The sequence below is a fragment of the Heterodontus francisci genome, chromosome 2, assembly GCF_036365525.1.
Source record: "Heterodontus francisci isolate sHetFra1 chromosome 2, sHetFra1.hap1, whole genome shotgun sequence".
Lineage (NCBI taxonomy): Eukaryota > Metazoa > Chordata > Chondrichthyes > Heterodontiformes > Heterodontidae > Heterodontus > Heterodontus francisci.
The window spans coordinates 219,715,912-219,740,211 of record NC_090372.1 but is presented as its reverse complement, the minus strand read 5'-3'; the positions used below and the strand labels follow the sequence as shown (position 1 = coordinate 219,740,211).

Genomic DNA, 24,300 nt, shown 5'->3' with positions numbered 1-24,300 from the left:
TGAGGGCCGCATTGCCAGAGTGACTAAGCCGGGGGAGGGCTGTGCTGCCAGAGGGGCCGGGCCGAGGGTGGGCCATGCTACACGATATTAAACCTGAGGCCATGTGTTCCCTCCCAGGTGGATGTAGAAGATCCCACGGCTACTATTTCGAAGACGTGCAGGTGAATGATCCCGGCGTCCTGGCCAATATTCATCCCTCAACCAAGATTAGTAAAACTGATGAACTGATTATCACATTGCTATTTGTGGTAATGTAGGAAACACAGCAGATCCCACACTTATTACACTTCAGAAGTGTTTAATAACTGTAATGCATTTTGGGACATACAGGGGTTGTGAAAGGTGCTGTAGAAATACTAGTCTTTCTTTTTCAAATGTTAGTGTTACTCTGCTTAATCGACCAGAGATAACAGGAGCACACAGAATGTCTGTCGTATTGTAAGGCAAAGGTTAATCAGACTGCCATGACGTCTGCTAATGTCATAATCACAAGACAGCCTTGCATTATTTTCTACACCGAGCTGGGAACTGAAAGGTTTTTGAATTCCCTGGCTACAACAGGCAAGGTTTTGCTCTAAGTGCTGCTTACCTGTACTTGGAAACTGGGTCTGGGGTCCTGACTCAGTCCACTGCCTTGCTCCTGATCACAGTCACAGAGCTCAAACTGAGAGAAAACAGAACAAAATACAAAGTGTAATCAGCACAGCATTCTTCCAACACAATGCCTCATACCCTTCACACCCTCCCCTCACATATACTCTCTGATCATGTGCAACATACAATGGACAACCACCTCCCACCAAAGTGAGTGGAGAGTAGGTCACCCCTCAGTCATCTCTTTTCTAGAGAAAAAGAGCTCCAGCCAGTTCAATCTTTCCTGATAGTTATAAATTCTGAGTCTTGTTTCATCCTTATAAATCTTATTTACAGCACAATGAGCGGAATGGACAGAGTGGATAGTCAGAAGCTTTTTCCCAGGGTGTAAGAGTTAGTTACTAAGGGACATAGGTTTAAGATGAGAGGGGCAAAGTTTAGAGGGGATGTGCGAGGCAAGTTCTTTACACAGAGGGTGGCGAGTGCCTGGAACTTGCTGCTTGGGGAGGTGGTGGAAGCAGGTACGATAGCGACGTTTAAGAGGCACCTTGACAAATACATAAATAGGATGGGAATAGTGGGAAATGATCCCCAGGAAGTGCAGAAGGTTTTAGTTTAGGCAGGCATCAAGATCGGCGCAGGCTTGGAGGGCCGAATGGCCTGTCCCTGTGCTGTACTGTTCTTTGTTCTCCAATGCCTCTACATCCTCACAAGTACTCCAAGCCTCGACTGGAGTATTGTTTCCAGTTCTGGGCTCCACACTTTAGGAAAGATGTGAAGGTATTGGAGAGAGTGTAGAAAAGATTCACGAGAATGGTTCCAGGGATGAGGAATTTCAGTTACATGGATAGATTGGAGAAACTGGGGCTGTTCTCCTTAGAGAAGGATGAGAGGAGATCTGATAGAGGTGTTCAAAATCATGACGGTCTGGATAGAGTGGATAGGGAGAAAGTCTTCCCATTGTGGAAGGGTCGAGAACCAGCGGACACTGATTTAAGGTGATTACAGTCATTGAAACTTACAAAATTCTTACAGGGCGTGACAGGGCGGATGTGTATAGGATGTTTCCTCTGGCTGGTAAGTCCAGAACAAGAGGACACAGTCTCAGAATAAGGGACAGGCCTTTAGACTGAGATGAGGAGGAATTTCTTTACGCAGAGGGTGATGAATCTGTGGAATTCTCTACCCCAGAGGGGTCTGGAAGCTCAATCATTGAGTATGTTCAAGACAGAAACTAATAGATTTCTGAACACTAACACCATCGAGGGATAGTGGGGAAAATGGCATAGAGGTAGATAATCAGTCATGATCTGTTTAAATGGTACAGCAGGCTCAATGGGCTGAATGGCCTGCTCCTGCTATTTCCTTTGATCCAATGACTGGTAAAAGAACCAATGGGGACATGAGGAAAAACCTTTTCACACAGCGAGCGTTTAGGATCTGGAATGCACTGCCTGAGATTCTGATGGAGGAAGATTCAATCCTGGCATTCAAAAGAGAACTGGATAATTATCTAAAGAGAAAAAATTTACAGGGTTATGGGGAAAAGGCAGGGGAGTGGGACTAGGTGAGATGCTCTTGCAAGGAGCTGGCACAGACACAATGGGCCAAATGGCCGCCTTCTGTACTGTAACCATTCTATGATTTATAAGTAAGGTCTAACTGAAGTTCAATACAAGTTTAATAATATAACCTCTCTGCTTTTCAAATCCATCACTCTAGAAATGAGCCCGTGCTATTGTTTGCTTTTTAATGTCCCTGTTAATCTACAGCATTTCTCTTAATAACTGTAGGTGTACCGCTAGATTCCTGTCATCTACTCCATTCAGACGTCTATTTTCCAAGGATTATGTGGCCTCCTTATTCTTACTACCAAAATCCATACTTATCGGTATTCAACTCCATTTGACAGGTGCACGTCCATTATGTGAGTTTATTAATATTTTCCAGCATTTTATTGCCTTTCTCCTCTATTAACTACACCCTCTAATCTGCTGCCATTGTACATTTTGAAATTATACTTCCGATTCCCAAGTCCAAATCGTTTATGTAAATGGTGAACAGCAGCGGTCCCAGCACCATGAGCTCTAACCAAGGTTCAACACAAGTTTAACACAACTTCTTTGCTTTTCAGTTCCACCCCTGTAGAAATGATCACAGTGCAGGGGGGCTCTGAAACCAACATCACTACAAACAGATTATCTGATTAGTTTTCTCATTATGGTGAGTTAGCCTTTATTGCAAGAGTAAGGAAGTCTTCTGGCAATTATATAGGGCTTTGGGAAGACCACACCTGGAGTATCGAAGTATACACTGGTGGTTCACCGAACTGATCCCTGGGATGAGAGGAGATCCTATGGAGAGTGACCAGATTGGGCCTACATTCGCTGAGGGGAGATCTTATTTAAACGTATAAGATTCTTAGAGGATTTGACAGGGTAGATGTTAAAAGGCTGTTTCCCCTGGTCAGAGTCTAGAACATGGGGTCAAAGTCTCAGAATAAGGGGTCGGCCATTTAGGACTGAGCTGAGGAGAAATTTCTTCACTTAAGAGGGTTGTGAATTTTTGGAATTCTCTACTGCAGAGAGCTGTGCATGCTCAGTTGTTCAGTATATTCAAGACAGAGGTTGATAGATTTTGAGCACTAAGGGAATTATGGGACAGGGGGATAGTGCAGAAAGGTGAAGTTCAGTTAGATGATCAGCCATGAATGGTAGAGCAGGCTCAAGGGGCTGAATGGCCTACTCCTGCTCCTATCTTACGCTCTCCTCGTATATATTGAAGTTGTGAACACTGCAAATTTCCCCCGAGAATATGGGTTTCTCTGGGACCAGGAACCCGACTGTCCAGAGCTGGTGCAATATTGCCCATGCACAAGTCCATCTTTTACTTGCAAAGCCTCTCTCACCATTTCTCAGTTAGGACATGACAAGGGCTGAAAAAGCATCTTTTTCCCTTTCAAACAAATTTACCATGAAGTGAAATTCAGAGTTGGGCTGCCGGACTTTTTCCCCACAGGCCACTTGCAAACCCTGTGGATGCCCAAAGATAACCGTGTCTCCTTCCTTCAGGATGGCATCACCTAAGGTCACAAGAGGAAAGGCACAAATTTACAAAGTAAAACTTTCACCTGTCCTTCCCCCTCCTCTGATTTTGTCCCATCCCGAGTGAAAGGGCAGCAGGAGGAAATTCAACACGAACTTTCAAACAGGGAATTAGACATCTACCTCAAAAAGGAAAAATCTGCAGGGTTATGCTGGAAAGAGCAGCAGGGATTAATTGGATAGGTCTTTCAAAGAGCCGACACAGGCACAATGGACCGAGTGGCCTCCTTCAGCCCTCTATGACTCGATGAATGTGTCGACTCCAGCTGGGATGTGCCTCAACGACGAAATGGCACCTTCTAGTGGCTAGCACTTTGCAGGTGAGCTACAGCACCAAGTATCAGTAAGCTAAGCAACTGTGGAATCCCTCGGGACTGAGCCGAACCTCCTCCTCTCCAGGCCGCAGCACATTCTCAGGCAAAGAGACCGATCGGGACAGAGAAGCCCAGTCAATTTTCTTTCCCTTAACCACTGTGGCGGGAATCCCAGTGAGCCTTCCATCATCCAGGCTGAGCAACGGAATTTGGGATCTTTCGGAACCGTACGTGTCAACACCCAACTACTGAGGGCCCAGACACACAATGAGGTCAATGAGCAGAGCATTGTTTGAGTGATGGATGATGAAACAGTAAAGGACATGGACTCACCACTGTGCGGCCTCTGCTCAAGTTGCAATTAATTGGAAGTGAAGGCTGATTACCTCCAAAATCCCTTCCAACTCCCCGTGCTGCCGGGGAATCTTATCTGAGGAGCCCCGGAGACTTGAGCCCAGAATCCAGGTCGACGCTCCCAGTACAGTACCTGCCCATTTACCTCCTCTCTCCTCACTATCCCAGGCCCCAAACACTCCTTTCAGGTGAAGCAGCGATTTACTTGTACTTCTTTCAATGTAGTATACTGTATTCGCTGCTCACAGTGTGGTCTCCTCTACATTGGGGAGACCAAGCGCAGACTGGGTGACCGCTTTGCGGAACATCTCCGCTCAGTCCGCAAGCAGGACCCTGAGCTTCCGGTTGCTTGCCATTTCAACACTCCCCCCTGCTCTCATGCTCACATCTCTGTCCTGGGATTGCTGCAGTGTTCCAGTGAACATCAACGCAAGCTCGAGGAACAGCATCTCATCTACCGATTAGGCACACTACAGCCTGCCGGACTGAACATTGAGTTCAATAATTTCAGAGCATGACAGCCCCCCACTTTACTTTCATTTTTAGTCATTTTTAGTTATTTTTTCTTCCTTTTTTTTTGCATTCCTTTTTACATTTTTTACAATCTTTTTTTGCATTTATTTCATTTCATCTTAGTTTGTTCAGTTTGCTTACCCACTGTTTTTTTCAGGTTGTTTTTCTTCAGGTTTGCACTTGCTGATGTTCAATATTCAGTATATTCACACCTAATCTGTACTAATGCTTTGTCTTTCAACACACCATTAACATATTGTTTGCCTTTGCTCCGTGACCTTTTGGTCAGCTATGTGGCCTGGTCCAATCTGCACCTTCTCCTTTGTTATCTCTTGCCCAACCCCCACCTCACTTGTTTATAATCTGTGACTTTTCTAATATTTGTCAGTTCTGAAGAAGGGTCACTGACCCGAAACGTTAACTCTGCTTCTCTTTCCACAGATGCTGCCAGACCTGCTGAGTGAATCCAGCATTTCTTGTTTTTGTTTCTCCCAGTACAGTACTGAGGGAGCGTCGCACTGTCGGAGGGTCAGTACTGAGGGAGCGTCGCACTGTCGGAGGGTCAGTACTGAGGGAGCGTCGCACTGTCGGACGGTGAGTACTGAGGGAGCGCTGCACTGTTGGAGGGTCAGTACTGAGGGAGCGTCGCACTTTCGGAGGGTCAGTACTGAGGGAGCGCCGCAGTGTCAGAGGGTCAGTACTGAGGGAGCGCCGCACCTTCGGAGGGTCAGTATTGAGGGAGCGCCGCACTGTCAGAGGGTCAGTACTGAGGGAGCGCTGCACTGTCAGAGGGTCAGTACTGAGGGAGCGCTGCACTGTCAGAGGGTCAGTACTGAGGGAGCGCCGCACTGTCAGAGGGTCAGTAATGAGGGAGCGCCGCACTGTCAGAGGGTCAGTACTGAGGGAGCGGCGCACTGTCAGAGGGTCAGTACTGAGGGAGCGCCGCACTTTCAGAGGGTCAGTACTGAGGGAGTGCCGCAGTGTCAGTACTGAGGGAGCGCCGCAGTGTCAGAGGGTCAGTACTGAGGGAGCGCCGCACCTTCGGAGGGTCAGTATTGAGGGAGCGCCGCACTGTCAGAGGGTCAGTACTGAGGGAGCGCTGCACTGTCAGAGGGTCAGTACTGAGGGAGCGCTGCACTGTCAGAGGGTCAGTACTGAGGGAGCGCCGCACTGTCAGAGGGTCAGTAATGAGGGAGCGCCGCACTGTCAGAGGGTCAGTACTGAGGGAGCGCCGCACTGTCAGAGGGTCAGTACTGAGGGAGTGCCGCACTTTCAGAGTATCAGTACTGAGGGAGCGCTGCACTGTCAGAGTATCAATACTGAGGGAGCGCCGCACTGTCGGAGGGTCAGTATTGAGGGAGCGCCGCACTGACAGAGGGCCACACTGTCAGAGGGTCAGTATCGAGGGATTGCTGCACTGCTGGTGATACCACCTTTGCAGGAGACGTTAAACCAAGCTCCCTCATCTGCTCTCTTGGGTGGATATAATGGACCCCATCGCACCATTTAAAGAAGAGCAGGGAAGTTCTCCCAAGTCCTAAACAACCACTTGTATTTACACAGCACCTTTATCAGAGAACATCCCATAAAGCTTCACAAAAGGAAGAGATGGAGAATGTTAAGAGGAATAATTCATCACAGTCAGAGAGAATGTTGCTTACTTCTTCAGTTTTTGTGATTTGCTGTTGTGGGAGGGTCAGAAGTTGGCGAGAGAGAGCCAACACTGAATATCCTGGGAGAGTGTGACGGGCTGAAATCTAATCAACGGATTAAATAAACATTGTTGATCTTGGAATCAATGATTTGATCAGTGCCCTGTAGGTAATGTTTACACTGTGAATAAAACAATGAAGATGATGGATCCCAGCACAGATCTTGTCCCAGACATAAGAGCACATTCATTCCCAGCACCGAGCCCACCCTCCTCCCAGGCCCCGGCAAGCCACCACTCACCATCTATACGGCGGTCATTGACATAAACCCCGGAAAAGCTGGAGTCGACCAGCCGATGCTGGTTATCCTGCGGTGATCGGATGACCCGGGCGTGCATCCTGGAGATACTCCTGCTCCGCGATTCTCTGGCCGAGCTGAGGAGATAATCGACCACATCGCCATTCCTGCCAATCAGGGTCACCCGCTTACTGAAGCTGGCAGAGGGGTGTGAGAGGAGAGAGGGTGACAAGAGATGAGAATAAATCAGTGTGTGATCTACATTCAACATCTTTATATCTGTGCAAATGGCTGAACTGAGTCTATCAAATAACAGACCAGGGAACCTTTCAGTCAATCACATTCCACAGACAGGCCAGGCTCTCGGCCTACTATCAGACCAAAGGACGCTCTCTCGGCCTTGGCCTCCTGTCAAGCTCCAGGCCTCCCCCCAACACTTGGCCTCCTCAGGCTCCAGGCTATGACCCCTTGGCCTACTCTCAGGCCCAGCTTGCCCCAAGAACACAAGAAATGGGAGTCGACCATATGGCCCATCGAGCCTGCTCCGCCATTCAATACAATCATGGCTGATCTTGGGCTTCAATTCCATTTTCCTGCCAGCTCCCCATATCCCTTGATTCCCTGCGACACAGTGGGTGGCAGTGGTTAGCACCTCACAGCCTCAGCGACCCGGGTTCAGTTCTGGGTACTGCCTGTGCGGAGCTTGCAAGTTCTCCCTGTGTCTGCGTGGGTTTCCGCCGGGTGCTCCGGTTTCCTCCCGCAGCCAAAGACTTGCAGGTTGATAGGTAAATTGGCCATGGTAAATTGCCCTTAGTGTAGGTAAGTGGTAGAATTGTGGGGATGTGGTAGGGAATATGGGATTAATGTAGGATTAGTATAAATGGGTGGTTGTTGGTCGACACAGACTCGGTGGGCCGAAGGGCCTGTTTCAGTGCTGTATCTATCTATGAGATCAAAAATCTATCTATCCCAGCCTTAAATGTATTCAATAATGGAGCATCCACAACCCTCTGAGGGAGTGCCGCACTGTCAGAGGGTCAGTACTGAGGGAGTGCCGCACTGTCAGAGGGTCAGTACTGAGGGAGTGCCGCACTGTCAGAGGGTCAGTACTGAGGGAATGCCGCACTGTCAGAGGGTCAGTACTGAGGGAAAGCTGCACTGTCAGAGGGTCAGTACTGAGGGAGTGCTGCACTGCCTCCTGGCTTGATGGTAATGGTAGAGTAGGGGCTATGCCTGGCCAGGAGGTTACAGATTGTGGTTGAGTACAATTCTGCTGCTGCTGATGGCCCACTGCGCCTCATGGATGCCCAGTTTTGCATTGCTAGATCTGTTCGAAATCTATCCCATTTAGCACAGCGATAGTGCCACACAACACGATGGATGGTATCCTCAATGTGAAGGTGGGATTTCGCCTCCACAAGGACTGTGCAGTGGTCACTCCTACCAATAATGTCATGGACAGAAGCATCTGCAGCAGTCAGATTGGTGAGGACAAGATCAAGTATGTTTTTCCCTCGTGTTGGTTCCCCCACCACCTGCCGCAGACCCAGTCTAGCAGCTATTTCCTTTCGGACTCAGCCAGCTCGGTCAGTAGTGGTGCTACCGAGCCACTCTTGGTGATGGACATTGAAGTCCCCCACCCAGAGTACATTTTGTACCTTTGCCACCCTCAGTGCTTCCTCCAAGTGGTGTTCAACTTGGAGGAGTAGAGTCATCAGCTGAGGGAGGGCGGTAGGTGATAATCAGTAGGAGGTTACCTTGCCCATGTTTGATCTGATGCCATGAGACTTCATGGGGTCCGGAGTTGATGTTGAGGACTCCCAGGGCAACTCCCTCCCTACTGTATACCACTGTGCCACCAACTCTGGTGGGTCTGTCTTGCCGGTGGGACATACCCAGGGATGGTGATGGCAGTGTCTGGGACTTTGTCTGCAAGGTATGATTCCGTGAGTATGACCATGTCAGGCTGTTGCTTGACTAGTCTGTGGGACAGCTCTCCCAACATTGGCACAAGCCCCCAGATGTTAGTAAGGAGGACTCTGCAGGGTCAACAAGGCTAAGTTTGCCGTTGTGGTTTCCGGTGCCTAGGTCGATGCCGGGTGATCCGTCTGGTTTCGTTCCTTTTTATTGACTTCGTAGCGGTTCGGTACAACTGAGTGGCTTGCTAGGCCATTTCAGAGGGGATATGGGTCTGGAGTCACATGACCACTGACCACCTCCAGGCGCGTATCCATTGTCTCTCGAGATAAGGAGGCCCAAAAGATGGGTCTGGAGTCACATGTAGGCCAGACCAGGTAAGGACAGCAGATTTCCTTCCTCAAAGGACATTAGTGAACCAGATGGGTTTTTACAACAATTGATAATGGCCATCATTAGACTAGCTTTTAATTTCAGATTTATTAATTAAATTCAAATTCCACCTTCTGCTGTGGTGGGATTCGAATCCACGTCTCCAGAGAAATACCCTGGGTCTCCGGGTTACTAGTCCAGTGATAATACCACTACGCCACCGCCTACCCTTACGATCTGTTTTTATATTGCTGGCTAGTTTACTCTCATTTTGTTTTTTCCCTTTTGTTACTTTAATGTGGCCCGTTGCTGGTTTCTAAAACACTCCCAATCCTCAGACTTGCTACTATTTTTTGCAACATTGTTAGCCTTTTCTTTTAGTCTAATACTCTCCTTAACTTCCTGAGTGAGCCAACAAGTTTTGTTTTTGAACGGAATGTACTTTTGTTGAACCCTTTCAATTATTCCTTTAAATGTTTCCCACTGTTCATTTACTGCCATACCTTCCAGTCTATTTACCCTATTTACCCAATTAACCTGAGCCCCCACCCCTCCCCTCGCCCCCTGCCTTGGCCTACTCTCAAGCCCACGCTATGTCCTTGCAACACCCCCACCCCACTCTCTCCCACCATTGGCCATCTGACACATCCATCCACATGACATCCTGCCTGTTTACAGCCTATATGAAAGTGAACAGCCCCATGATTGGATGACTCATCTGTGAAACAGCATTTGTCCCACTTGCCTACTAAATTTCTTTAAAACTAATAAACAAAGTGATCAAAGAAAACTAAAAGAACAATTTTATTTTCAGTCCCTGATGATATTGGTTCCATACCTTGGTATTGTTCACTGCAGAGAGATCTCCGGAGAGATTAATCATCTCTCAGAGACTCCAAGGATGTCTTGGTGGGTTGGCAACACTTGACATTACAGCATCTGATTGGAATTAATTAATTCCAGAGGGGTTTTATTTTTCCACTTTACGCTGCTGAATCTGGGAATCCAATCCAAGGATCGATCAGACTCTTCCCGATATCCGCTCTAAACTTTCCCTTGATGCTGTGACCCCTCTCAATACTTAATCGAATGTTGCTTAGCACAAAGCTGGGAAAATGCAGCTGCTAGGACGTATCCGAGAAACACTTTCTACAACTTAATAACCTGGGCGCCCAAGGGAGAATGATTTCACTGTTTTTTTACTGCGTGCATGAGTTTGGCTGGAGGTGGGAATTCTGTACACTACAGTTCCCCTGCCAAGAACCTCTCAATGTTTAATTTAATGCACAGCACACAGATATACAATATCCCCCCAACTGAAGAAATCTAACAAAATGAAGTACCGAAAATTAAGACACAGCTCCTTTCATTATAATGAGACACAGCTGACAGTATATGAAGAGTGAGTGGAAACATAAAAAAACACGAAGGAGCAAGCAGCCAGCCATCACTCACTGACCTCTGGAATCTTGTTTTCAATCCAACACAAAGCAAATTTCAGTTCTTTCAGTCCACAGATCAACAGCACAAAATGACCACAAACTGAAAATCTCACCGGGAGGATGATAATGGGCCAAAGGGATATTGGAACAGAATTGGGACAATTTGTAAATGCTAACATAGATTGGCTGGGCCGAATAGCCTGTTTCCCTGTGCATGTGGATGATGGGAGCTTTACTCTGTATCTAACCCTGTGTTGTACCTGTCCCGGGAGTGTTTGATGGGACAGTGTAGAGGGAGCTTTACTCCGTATCTAACCCCATTTTTTTTTTTGTAAAGGGAGCTTAACTCTGTATCTAACCCCGTGTTGTACCTGCCCTGGGAGTGCTTGATGGGGACAGTGTAGAGGGAGCTTTACTCTGTATCTAACCCCGTGCTGTTACCTGTCCTGGGAGTGCTTGATGGGGACAGTGTAGAGGGAGCTTTACTCTGTATCTAACCCCGTGCTGTTACCTGTCCTGGGAGTGTTTGATGGGGACAGTGTAGAGGGAGATTTACTCTACCTAACAATTTGCGTTTATAGAGCACTTTTAACTTAGTTCTGCATTACAAGGCATTATACAGGAATGATAATTAACCAAAATATAACAGACAAAATGAGGCAGCTGAAGGCACAGGCACCACTGACGGATAGGAAGGGGTGAGGCATGGATGAATCTGTCAAGAAGGGTGAGAATTTTAAAATTGAGGTGTTGCCAGACCAGAAGTCAATGTAACGAGAACAGGAAGTGCCAGAAATACTCAGCAGGTCAGGCAGCATCTGTGGAGAGAAAGAGTGAGTTGACGTTTCAGGTCAGTGACTGATGTGGTTCCAAAGCTCATACCAGGGTCAAATGTGGCAGCAAGTTTGTGAAGAGTCTAAAATAAAAGCAAAATACTGCAGATGCTGGAAATCTGAAATAAAAACACAAAGTGTTAGAAATACTCAGCAGGTCTGACAGCACCTGTGATAAAGGCCTGCTAGCCGACAAGTGTTGGGTTCGGGTCGGGTTGGGTCGCTCTTCCAGGTCCGGCTTACGGGCTGGGAGGAAAAGGGAAGTTGAGTAAGTAAACGTCAAAATTTGAAAAGCCTGCCTGAGCTGGGAGTCTGGGATGTCAAGGAGGGAAACGTGCATCTGGACGCCACAGACTCTGAGTCTGCATAGTGAGTGAGTGAGCGTCTCTATGACGTCATCGCACTCATGCTGCAGCTTCCTTCCATTCCATCCATCCAAAAGTGGTAAGTACAGTGAGTGCACTATGGTCAGGTTGGGTGTGGGAAGAAATGGAAGGACTCAGGCCGGGTCGGGCTCGGGTCCGATGTAGTTCTGTCGGGTTTGGGTCGGGGTTTTTTTCCAGACCCAAGCAGGTCTTTAACCTGTGGACAGAGAAAGAGAGTTAACGTTTCAGGTCTGTGACCTCTCATCAGAACTCACCTTAAGCTAAAAGTCTGCAAAGGAAACCCGACCGAGCCCGAATCCGGACCCAGAAGTGCGACCCGACCAGATCCGAACCCAGCACATGTCGTCAGGTCCCGTCGGGGTCGGGGCAGGTAACAGGCCTTTTCATCGGTACATGGGTAAAGGCCTGCTACCTGTCCCGACCCCAACGGGATCCAACGACATGTCGGGTTCGGGTCGGGAATTTCCCATATAAGGCTATCCAACAGGGCATTGCAGTGCTTTACCTTAAGCCCCACCGCAATGGATTTCATGCTCGGCATGATGTTGAGCTCTTCTTCCATCGTCTTCGTCTCCAGGCTCACTTCTTTGACCAAGAGTCCTCTCCGCAATCAGCAGACCCTTCACCCACCTCCAGTATTCTCCCTTCACCTGCACCCCTCCCTCTGGCCTGTTATCCACTCTTGATCTTTGCATTAAGAACTGTCGGCATGACATCGGCCGTCTCAATTTCTCTGCCCCCCTCGCTCACTGTAACCTGTCTCCCTCTGAACCTGTTGCACTCCATTCTCAGGTCTAACCCCGACATTGTGATCAAACCTGCAGACAAGGGGTGGTGTGTTGTCTGGTGTACCGACCTCTACCTTGCAGCACCAACTCTCAGACACTTCTTCCTACTTCCACCTGGACCATGACCCCACCACCAAACATTAAACTACTGTCCACTGGAGATCTTCCCACCTCATAGTCTCGCAACCCCGGACAGCCCGCTTCTACCTCCTTCCCAAAATCCACAAACTGGACTGTCCAGGCAGACCCATTGTTTCAGCCTGTTCCTGCCCCAGTGAACTCATTTCTTCCTATCTTGATTCTATCTTTTCTCCCCTGGTCCAGTCTCATCCCACCTACACCCGTGACTCTTCTGACGCCCGATGTCATTCTGACATCGCCTCCGCCCAACCGCCTCCTCTTCACTAGGGACGTCCAATCTCTCTACACCTCCATCCCCCAACAGGACGGTTTGAGGGCTCTCCGCTTCTTCCTTGAACAGAGGCCCAACCAGTCCCCATCCACCACCACCCTCCTCCGCCTGGCTGAACGTGTTCTCACATTGAACAACTTCTCCTTCCACTCCACTCACTTCCTTCAAGTAAAAGGTGTTGCTATGGGTACCCACATGGGCCCGAGTTATGCCTGTCTTTTTGTGGGATATGTCAAACATTCCTTGTTCCAGTCCTACCCAGGCCCCCTCCCCAACTCTTTTTCCTGTACATTGATGACTGTATCGGTGCAGTTTCCTGCTCCCGCCCGGAACAGGAAAACTTTATCAACTTTGCTTCCAAATTCCACCCTTCTTTCACCTCCACATGGTCTATCTCCAACACTTCCCTTCCTCGACTTCTCTGTCTCCATCTCTGGGGATAGGTTGTCTACTAATATCCATTATAAGCCCTCCGACTCCCACAGCTACCTCGACTATACTTCTTCACACCCTACCTCCTGTAAGGACTCCATTCCATTCTCCCAGTTTCTCCATCTCCGACGCATCTGCTCTGATGCTACCTTCCACGACAGTGCTTCTGATATGTCTTCCTTTTTCCTCACCCGAGGATTCCCCTCACTATGGTTGACAGGGCCCTCAACCGTGTCCGGCCCATTTCCCGCACCTCTACCCTCACCCCTTCCCCTCCCTCCCAGAACCGCGACAGGGTTCCCCTTGTCCTCGCTTTCCACCTCACCAGCCTCCACCTCCAGAGGATCATCTTCCACCAACTCCAGAGTGACGCCACCACCAAACGCATCTTCCCCTCCCCTCCCATCAGCATTCCAAAGGGATCGTTCGCTCTGTGACACCCTGGTCCACTCCTCCATTACCTCCAACACCTCACCCCTTCCCACGGTACCTTCCCATGCAATCGCAGGAGGTGTAATACCTGCCCATTTACCTCCTCTCTCCTCACGATCCAAGATCCCAAACACTCCTTCCAGGCGAAGCAGTGATTTACTTGTACTTCTTTCAATGTAGTATACTGTATTCACTGCTCACAATGTGGTCTCCTCTACATTGGGGAGACCAAATGCAGATTGGGTGACCGCTTTGCGGAACACCTCCGCTCAGTCCGAAAGCACGACCCCGAGCTTCCGGCTGCTTGCCCTTTCAACACCACTCTCCCCTGCTTTCATGCCAACATTTCTGTCCTTGACCTGCTGTAGTGTTCCAGTGAACATCAACGCAAGCTCAAGGAGCAGCACCTGATCTTTCGATTCGGCACTCTATAGCCTTGCGAACTGAACATTGAGTTCAATAACTTCAGAGCATGACTGGCCTTTTTTAAAAATATTTTAAGCATGTGCCTGTTTTTCATGCAGACAGAGCTGCTCATTATTCTGCTATTAACACTCTCTCTGAGCTAATGCTTTATTTTTCAACACAAGCATTAACACACCATTTGCCTTTGTTATCTAAAAACGTTCTGATGAAGGGTCACAGATCTGAAACGTTAACTCTGTTTCTCTCTCCATTGATGCTGCCTGACCTGCTGAGTACTTCCAACACTTTCAGTTTTTATTTATGAAGAGTCTAGTTCTGTCTCAGTGACTAGGGAAAGGGATGGAGTTGGTATGTAGGGATCTGAGTTTATGGAATCAAAGGCATTGTCTTTGCAGCATTTAACTGGAGGAAATTTCTGCTTATCCACTGCTGAGTGTTGGATAAGCAGTCCGACAAATCAGAGATAATGGAGGGGTTGAGTTGGGTGGAAGTGAGGTAAAGCTGGGTGTCATTGATATACATGTAGAAAGGGACATGTTTTGCAATGGTGTCTCCGAGGGCAGCATGGCAATGAGAAACAGGAGTGAACCAAGGCGAGATCCCTGTGAGACAGTAGAGGTAATGGTGCAGGAGTAGAAAGAGAAAGTACTTCAGTAATTCTCTGGCTACGAGTGGAATGGAACCAGGTGAGGGGCAACCCCACCCAGCTGGAGAATGGAGGGTCTGTCCTCGGAGTCCGAGTCAGAACTACTGCTCCCTTCCAAATGCTGGTGTCAGTCGATGATTCGCCAGCTCCAATCCTGAACACACCCTCACTCCTATCCGAGGCTACTGCATATTACTCACTCAATTAAGTTGGCGATCTCCGGGAGTGAGGCTCGGCGGCCAATGCGTCGAAGATGATGCAGAGGAAAGCCGTCGCTGTTCACGCGATGGCGGGTCATATTCACGGCCGTCGGTTCATCCCCACACTGAGCCTGTAATTGAAAACACGCAGGAACAGGGAGACCATTCAGCCCCTCAAGCCTGTTCCATCATTCAGTTAGATCATGGCTGATCGGTACCTCAACTCCATTTACCCACCTATACTCCAAATCTCTTACTGCCCTTAACCATCAACAATCTATCACCCTCAGTCCTGAATGCTCCAATTCACCCCAAAACCAAAAGTTTTTTTGTGGGGGGTGGGGGTGGGGAAGAATTCCAGATTTCCATTCCCCTTGGTGTGAAGAAGTGCTTCCTGAGATCACCCCTGAACAGCCTGGCTCTAATTTTAAGGTTACTCCCTTACCCAGAGAAAATAGTTTCTGTACCCTCTGAACTCTTATCATCTTAAACCCCTCAATTAATTCACTCCTTAATCTTCTATACTCAGGAATACAAGCCGGATCTGCGCAACCTGACCTCATAATTTAACCCTTTTAGCCCTGGCATCATTCTGGTCAATCTGTGCTGCCCCCTCACCAAGGCCAATATATCCTTCCTGAGCAGCAAGGCCCAGAATTGAATGCAGTCACTCCAGATGGAGTCTGACCGGAACTGAACACAGTTACTCCGGATGGGGTTTGACCGGAACTGTACCCAGTTACTCCGGATGGGGTTTGACCGGAACTGTACCCAGTTACTCCGGATGGGGTTTGGCCGGAACTGTACCCAGTTACTCCGGATGGGGTTTGGCCGGAACTGTACCCAGTTACTCCGGATGGGGTTTGGCCGGAACTGTACCCAGTTACTCCGGATGGGGTTTGACCGGAACTGTACCCAGTTTCTCCGGATGGGGTTTGACCGGAACTGTACCCAGTTTCTCCGGATGGGGTTTGACCGGAACTGTACCCAGTTACTCCGGATGGGGTTTGACCGGAACTGTACCCAGTTACTCCGGATGGGGTTTGACCGGAACTGTACCCAGTTACTCCGGATGGGGTTTTGCCGGAACTGTACCCAGTTACTCCGGATGGGGTTTGACCGGAACTGTACCCAGTTACTCCGGATGGGGTTTGACCGGAACTGTACCCAGTTACTCCGGATGGGGTTTGACCGGAACTGTACCCAGTTACTCTGGATGGGGTTTGACCGGAACTGTACCCAGTTACTCCGGATGGAGTCTGACCGGAACTCAACACAGTTACTCCAGATGGAGTCTAACCGGAACTGTACCCAGTTACTCCGGATGGAGTCTGACCGGAACTGAACACAGTTACTCCGGATGGAGTCTGACCGGAACCGAACACAGTTACTCCGGATGGAGTCTGACCGGAACTGAACACAGTTACTCCGGATGGAGTCTGACCAAGGTTCTGTAAAACTTCACTTCCTCCCCATCGCATTTCTGCCCTCAAGATAAAGGCCAACATTCCATAAACCTTTTTGGATACGGTGTGTGCATCTGGCCTTTGCCTCTCCAGTTCCTTGTCTCTCAACATTCTGAAAATACTCTGATTCGTCGTCCTCTGAATGCAGCCTCAGACTTCCCCAAACTAAACTCCATCTGCCACAGTCTTTCTCACTCACTCACTCAGTCACAGAATTGTTATAGCACAGGAGGAAGCCATTCGGCCCGTCATGTCTGTGCTGGCTCTCTGAAAGTACTGTTTACCTAGTTTCGCTCCCCGGCCTTCTCCCCATAGCCCAGCACATATTTCCTTTGCAGTTAACATTCTAATTCCCTCGATTGCCTCGACCACGCTCTCAGGCAGTGCACTCCAGATCCTAAACATTCGTTCCATTAAAAGTCTTTCCTCATGATACTATTGCTTCTTTTGCAATTACCTTAAATCTGTGCCCTCTCATTCTCAATCCTTCCACCAATGGGAGCAGTTTTGCCCAATTTACTCTGTCCAGATCCCTCATGATTTTGAATACCTCTCTCAAATCACCTCTCAGCCTCCTCTTCTCTAAGGAAAACAGTCCTAACTTCTCCAATCTATCTTCATAACTGAAAATCCTCATCCCTGGAACCATTCTCGTGAATCTTTTCTGTACTCTCTCCAATGCCCTCACATCTTTCCTAAAGTAGGCCGCCCAGAACTGAACCCAATACTCCAGTTGAAGTTGAACCAGTGTCCTTTACAAGTTTAACATAACTTCCTTGCTCTTGTACTCTATGTCCCTATTAATAATGACCAGGATACCGTATGCTTTATTAACCGCTCTCTCAACCTGTCCTGTCACCTTTAATGACTTATGCCCATATACACCCAGGTCCCTCTGCTCCTGCACCCACTTTAGAATTGTACCCTTTATTTTGTATTGTCTCTCCACATTCTTCCTACCAAAATGAATCACTTCGCATTTCTCCGCATTGAACTTCATCTGCCACCTGTCTGCCCATTCCACCAACTTGTCTATGTCCTTTTGAAGTTCTACACTATCCTCCTCACAGTTCACAATGCTTCCAAGTTTCAGATCATCTGCAAACTTTGAAATTGTGCCCTGTACACCAAGGTCTAGGTCATTAATATATATCAGGAAAAGCAAGGGTCCCAACACTGATCCCTGGGGAACTCCACAACAAACCTTCCTCCAGCCCGAAAAACATCCATTAATCACTACTCTTTGTTTCCTGTCACTCAGCCAATTTCATATCCATGTTGCTACTGTCCCTTTTATTCCATGAGCTATAACTTTGCTTACAAAGTGTGGCACTGTATCAAATACCTTTTGGAAGTCCATGTACATCACATCAACAGCACTGTTACCTCATCAAAACCTTCAGCAAATTAGTTAAACACAGCTTTCCATTAACAAATCCATTAGTTAATCCGCATTCGCCCAAGTGACTATTAATTTTGTACCGAATTATAGTTTCTAACATATTCCCCAGCGATGAGGTGAGATTGACTGCGCTGGACATCAAGGCAGCATTTGATCAAGTATGGCACCAACGAGCCCTAGCAAAACTGGCGTCAATGGGAATCAGGGGGAAAACACTCCGCTGGTTGGAGTCATACCGAGCGCAAAGGAAGATGGCTATGGTTGTTGGAGGTCAATCATCTGAGCTCCAGGAAATCACTGCAGGAGCTCCTCAGGGTAGTGTCCTAGGCCCAACCATCTTCAGCTGCTTCATCAATGACCTTCCTTCAATCATAAGGTCAGAAGTGGGGATGTTCACTGATGATTGCACAATGTTCAGCATCATTCGCAACCCCTCAGATAACGAAACAGCCCGTGTCCACATGCAGCAAGACCTGGACAATATCCAGGCTGGGACTGATAAGTGGCAAGTAACACTTAGAAACACAAGTGCCCGGCAATGACCATCTCCAACAAGAGAGAATCTAACCATCTCCCCTTGACATTCAATGGCATTACAATCGCTGAATCCCCCACTATCAACATCCTGGGAGTTACCATTGACCAGAAACTGAACTGGACCAGCCACATAAATGCTACAAGAGCAGGTCAGAAACTGGGAATTCTGCAGCAAGTAACTCACCTCCCATCTCCCCAGTGCCTGTATCCACAAGGCACAAGTCAGGAGTGTGATGGAATACTCTCCACTTGCCTGGATGGGTGCAGCTCCAACAACACTCAAGAAGCTCAACACCATCCAGGACAAAGCAGCCAACTTGATTGGCACCCCATCCACCATCTTCAACATGAACTCCCTTCACCACCGACGCACAGTGGCACCAGTGTGTACCATCTACAAGATGCACTGCAGCAGCTCACCAAGACCCCTTCGACAGCACCTTCCAAACCTGCAACCACTACCACTAGAAGGACAAGGGCAGCAGATGCATGAGAACACCAGCACCTGCAGGTTCCTCTTCAAGTCAAACACTATCCTGACTTGGAACTTCCTTCACTGTTGCTGTGTCAAAATCCTGGAACTCCCTTCCTAACAGCACTGTTGGTGTACCTGCACCCCAATATAGGCTTGCTACCCGACGGGACCAGACGGCATGTGTCGGGTTCAGGTCGGGTCGCTCTTCAGGGTCCGGCTTTCAGGCTCGGGTCGGGCCGGGTCTGGGTCGGACACCCAGCAAGAAGTATTAAAAGTTAAAAATTTACCTGAGCTGGAAGTCCAGGACGTCAAAGAGGGAAACTCAGTCTGCGCAGTGAGCGTCTCTATGACATAATCACGCTCATGCTGCAGCTTCCTGCAGATTGGGAGTCACATGTAGGTAAAGGGAACATTCCAGTTGTCAGGTCGGGTCAGGCTCGGCTCAGGTCAGGTCGAGTGCAGGAAAAATTGGAGGGGCTCGGGCCAGGTTTTTTTTCGTGACCTGAGCAGGCCTTGACACCCCAAGGACTGCAGCGTTTCAAAAAGGCAGTTCTCCATCACCTTCTCAAGGGCAATTAGGGATGGGCAATAAATGCTGGCCTAGCCAGCGACGTCCACATCACCTGAACGAATAATTTTTTAAAAACCACCAAAGTTAAACTGACCGACCCGTAATTGCTGAGCTTATCTTTACACCCTTTTTGAACAAGAGTGTAACGTTTGCCATTCTCCAGTCCTCTGCCACCACCCCCAAGTCTAAGACTGGAAAAATATGGCCAGTGTCTCCACAAATTGCACTCTCACTTCCTTCAGTATCCTTGGATGCATCTCATCTGGTCCTGGTGCCTTTTCCACTTTAAGTACAGACATCCAATCCAATACCTCCTCATCAATTTTAAACCCTTCAAGTGTCTGAATGACCTCCTCATTCACCAGGACCTTCCTTGGTAAAGACTGATGTAAAGTAATCAGTTAATACCTCAACTATACACCCGCTTCCAAGTGTTAATCCCCTTTTTGGTCCCTAATCGGCCTCACTCCTCCCTTTACCACCCTTTTACTATTAATATGCCTGTAAAAGACTTTTTGATAGCCTTTGCAACTTGCTGCTCTCATCTACACAACTTTCTGTGTATCCTAATGTACTGTCACCTGATACACAGCATTGATATAGATGGTGAAAAGCTGAGACCCCAGTACAGGGGAATTCCACGTAACATCCCGCCAATCAGAGCACATATCCATTAACCCACAAGGTGCACAGGAGACCATGCGGTCCATCGTGCCTATACCGAGCGCTCCAATTTTGTGACACACCCCAGCATTTTCCCCATAACCCTGCACATTAATCCTCAAGTATAAATCCAATTGCCTGTTGAAACTTCCTCTGGAATCTGACTGAACCTCCCGTTAAGGTAGTGCGTTCCAGAATCCAAACAACCTTCCATGTGAAGAGATTTCTCCATCCCCCTCTAGCTCCTTTGCCAATTATTTTAAACCCATGACCTCTGGTTATTGAACCTCCAGCCAGAGGAAAGTTTCTCCTTACTCTCCCAAAACTCATCATTGTGAACACCTCCATTCAATTTTCTCTGTTCGAAGAACAATCCCAGCTTCTCCAATCTATCCGCATATCTGAAGTCCCTCATCCCTGTGATCATTCTGCAAAACCGCCTCTTCACCCACCCCAGGTCTTCTTTCCTAAACTGTGATGCCTAGAATTGGACACAATATCCCAGCTGAGACCTAGTCAGTGATTTAGCATCATTTCCTTGTTTACATCATCAATGCCCCTATTTACAAAGCCAAGTATCCCACACGCTCTCTTAACCTCTTTACAAACATCCACCACTTTCCAACCCGTCACAATGTTTCTCCAATTCCTGCTGTTCTCTTTTTGTTCGTACTCTTTTACACGGAAGCTTATTAAATATCTTCTGCAAGTTTATAGACGCTCCCCTTGCCCAGGGACACCCCCATCTGCTCGCCAGCACCCAGTGTCCAGGGACTCTCTCCCCTGCTCCCACAGCGCCCAAGGACCCTCTCCCCTGCTCCCACAGCACCCAAGGACCCTCTCCCCTGCTCCCACAGCACCTAGGGAGCCTCTCCCCTGCTCCCACAGCGCCCAAGGACCCTCTCCCCTGCTCCCACAGCACCCAGGGAGCCTCTCCCCTGCTCCCACTGCGCCCAAGGACCCTCTCCCCTGCTCCCACAGCGCCCAAGGACACTCTCCCCTGCTCCCACAGCGCCCAGGGAACCTCTCCCCTGCCCACAGCGCCCAGGGAACCTCCCCCCTGCTCCCACAGCACCCAAGGACCCTCTCCCCTGCTCCCACAGCGCTCAAGGACCCTCTCCCCTGCTCCCACAGCACCCAAGGACCCTCTGCCCTGCTCCCACAGCACCCAGGGACCCTCTCCCCTGCTCCCACAGCGCCCAGGGACCCTCTCCCCTGTCCCCCAGCACCCAGGGACCCTCTCCCCTGCTCCCCCAGCACCCAGGGACCCTCTCCCCTGCTCCCACAGCGCCCAAGGACCCTCTCCCCTGTCCCAGAGCACCCAGGGACCCTCTCCGCTGCTCCCACAGCACCCAGGGAGCCTCTCCCCTGTCCCCCAGCACCCAGGGAACCTCTCCCCTGCCCCACAGCGCGCAAGGACCCTCTCCCCTGCTCCCAGGAAACCTCTCCCCTGCCCCACAGCACCCAGGTACCCTCTCCCCTGCCCCCCAGCACCCAGGGACCCTTCTCCCCTGTTCCCACAGCACCCAGGGAACCTCTCCCTTCCCCCCCAGCGCCCATGCCCCTTCCCCCCCCACCCTTCCCCCCCCCCCCCACCCCAAGCGCCTAGGGAACCTCTCCCTTCCCCCCCAGCGCCCAAGGGAACTTCTCCCTTCCCCCCCAGCGCCCATGCCCCTTTCCCCCCCCCACCACAAGCGCTCAGGGAATCTCTTCCTCCCCCCACCCCAAGCACCCAGGGAACCTCTCCCCTGTCCCCCAGCACCCAGGGAACCTCTCCCTTCCCACCCCACCCCCACCCCAAGCGCCCAGGGAACCTCTCCCTTCCCCCCCCCCAGCGCCCATGCCCCTTTCCCGCCCCCCCCCCACCCTTCCCCCCCCACCCCAAGCGCCTAGGGAACCTCTCCCTTCCCCCCCAGCGCCCAAGGGACCCTCTCCCTTCCCCCCCAGCGCCCAGGGACCCTCTCCCTTCCCCCCCCAGTGCCCAGGGCCCTCACCCTTTCCCCCACCCCCCAGTGCCCAGGGAACCTCTCCCTTCTCCCCCAGCACCCATGGACCCACTCCCCTTGCCCCCAGGGACCCTCTCCCCTGTCCCCCAGTGCTCAGGGACCCTCTCCCTTGCCTTCCAACACCCAGGGACCCTCTCAACTTCCCAATGCCCAAGGACCCTCCCTAGTGCCCAGTGTCCAGAGACCCTCTCCTGCCCAGTTGTCTGGAGACGCTCCCATGCCCAGTATCCAGAGACCCTCCCCTGCCCACTACCCAGTGTCCGGAAACCCTCAATTATAAGCAAAATACTGCGGATGCTGGAAATTTGAAATAAAAACGAGAAATGTTGGAAATACTCAGCAGGTCTGGCAGCATCTGTGGAGAGAGAAGCAGAGTTAACGTTTCAGGTCAGTGACCCTTCTTCAGAACTGGCAAATATTAGAAACGTAAAAGGTTATAAGCAAGTAAAGTGGGGGTGGGGCAAGAGATAATAAAGGAGAAGTTGTAGATAGGACAAGGTCACAAAATAGCTGACCAGAAGGTCATGGAGCAAAGGCAAACAATATGTTAATGGTGTGTTCAAAGACAAAGCATTAGTACAGATAGGGTGTTAACGGACTGGAAATTGAACAGCCACAAGTACAAAGATGAAAGGAAACAGTGGGTAAGCAAACTGAACAAACTAAGATGAAATAAAATAAACAAAAAAGAATATATATATAAAAAAAAGGAAAAAGAAAAAAATAACTGAAAATAAAAGTAAAATGGGGGGCCCGTCATGCTCTGAAATTATTGAACTCAATGTTCAGTCCGGCAGGTTGTAGTGTGCCTAATCGGTAAATGAGATGCTGCTCCTCGAGTTTGCATTGATGTTCACTGGAACACTGCAGCAAATCCCAGGACAGAGAGGTGAGCATGAGAGCAGGGGGGGTGTTGAAATGGCCAGCAACCGGTAGCTCGGGGTCCTGCTTGCGGACTGAGCGGTGTTCCACAAAGCGGTCACCCAGTCTGCGTTTGGTCTCCTCAATGTAGAGGAGACCACATTGTGAACAGCGAATACAATATCTTTATCAACTTTGTTTCTAATTTCCACCCTTCTCTCATCTTTACATGGTCCATCTCCAACACTTCCCTTCCCTTCCTCGACTTCTCTGTCTCCATCTCTGGGGATAGGCTGTCTATAAATATCCATTATAAACCCACCAACTTCCACAGTTACCTCAACTACACTTCTTCACACCCTACCTCCTGTAAGGACTCCATTCCATCTCCCAGTTTCTCCGTCTCCGACACATCTGCTCTGATGATGCTACCTTCCAAGACAGCGCTTCTGATATGACCTCCTTTTTCCTCAACTGAGACAGGGCCCTCAACCGTGTCCGGCCCATTTCCCACACCTCTACCCTCACCCCTTCCCCTCCCTCCCAGAACCGTGACAGGGTTCCCCTTGTCCTCACTTTCCACCCCATCAGCCTCCATATCCAAAGGATCATCCTCCGCCATTTTCACCACATCCAGCGTGATGCCACTAACAAATGCATCTTCCCCTCCCTTCCCCTGTCAACATTCCGAAGGGATCATTCCCTCCGCGACATCCTGGTCCACTCCTCCATTACCCCCACCACCTCGTCCCCTTTCCACGGCACCTTCCCCTGCAATTGCAAGAGGTGTAATACCTGCCCAATTACCTCCTCTCTCCTCACTATCCCAGGCCCCAAACACTCCTTACAGGTGAAGCAGCGATTTACTTGTACTTCTTTCAATGTAGTATACTGTATTCGCTGCTCACAGTGTGGTCTCCTCTACATTGGGGAGACCAAACGCAGACTGGGTGACCGCTTTGTCGAACACCTCCACTCAGTCCGCAAGCAGGACCCCGAGCTTCCGGTTGCTTGCCATTTCAACACTCCCCCCTGCTCTCATGCTCACCTCTCTGTCCTGGGATTGCCGCAGTGTTCCAGTCAACATCAACGCAAGTTCGAGGAACAACATCTCATCTACCGATTAGGCACACGACAGCCTGCCGGACCAAACATTGAGTTCAATAATTTCAGAGCATGACGGGCCCCTCATTTTACTTTTAAT

General features: G+C 49.5%; 1 protein-coding gene across 1 annotated transcript in view; it reads right to left on the bottom strand.

The window, feature by feature from the left end:
- LOC137381126 (uncharacterized) overlaps positions 1-24,300 on the bottom strand; it is a 184,719-nt gene that overhangs the window by 136,676 nt on the left and 23,743 nt on the right. The window contains exons 2-5 of the mRNA XM_068053517.1: positions 15,116-15,295; positions 6,833-7,026; positions 3,567-3,676; positions 590-664 (exon numbers count right to left, since the gene is read on the bottom strand). Coding sequence (XP_067909618.1) covers positions 590-664; positions 3,567-3,676; positions 6,833-7,026; positions 15,116-15,213 — 477 coding nt within the window. The 5' untranslated portion in view covers positions 15,214-15,295. The remainder of the gene's footprint in view (positions 1-589; positions 665-3,566; positions 3,677-6,832; positions 7,027-15,115; positions 15,296-24,300) is intronic.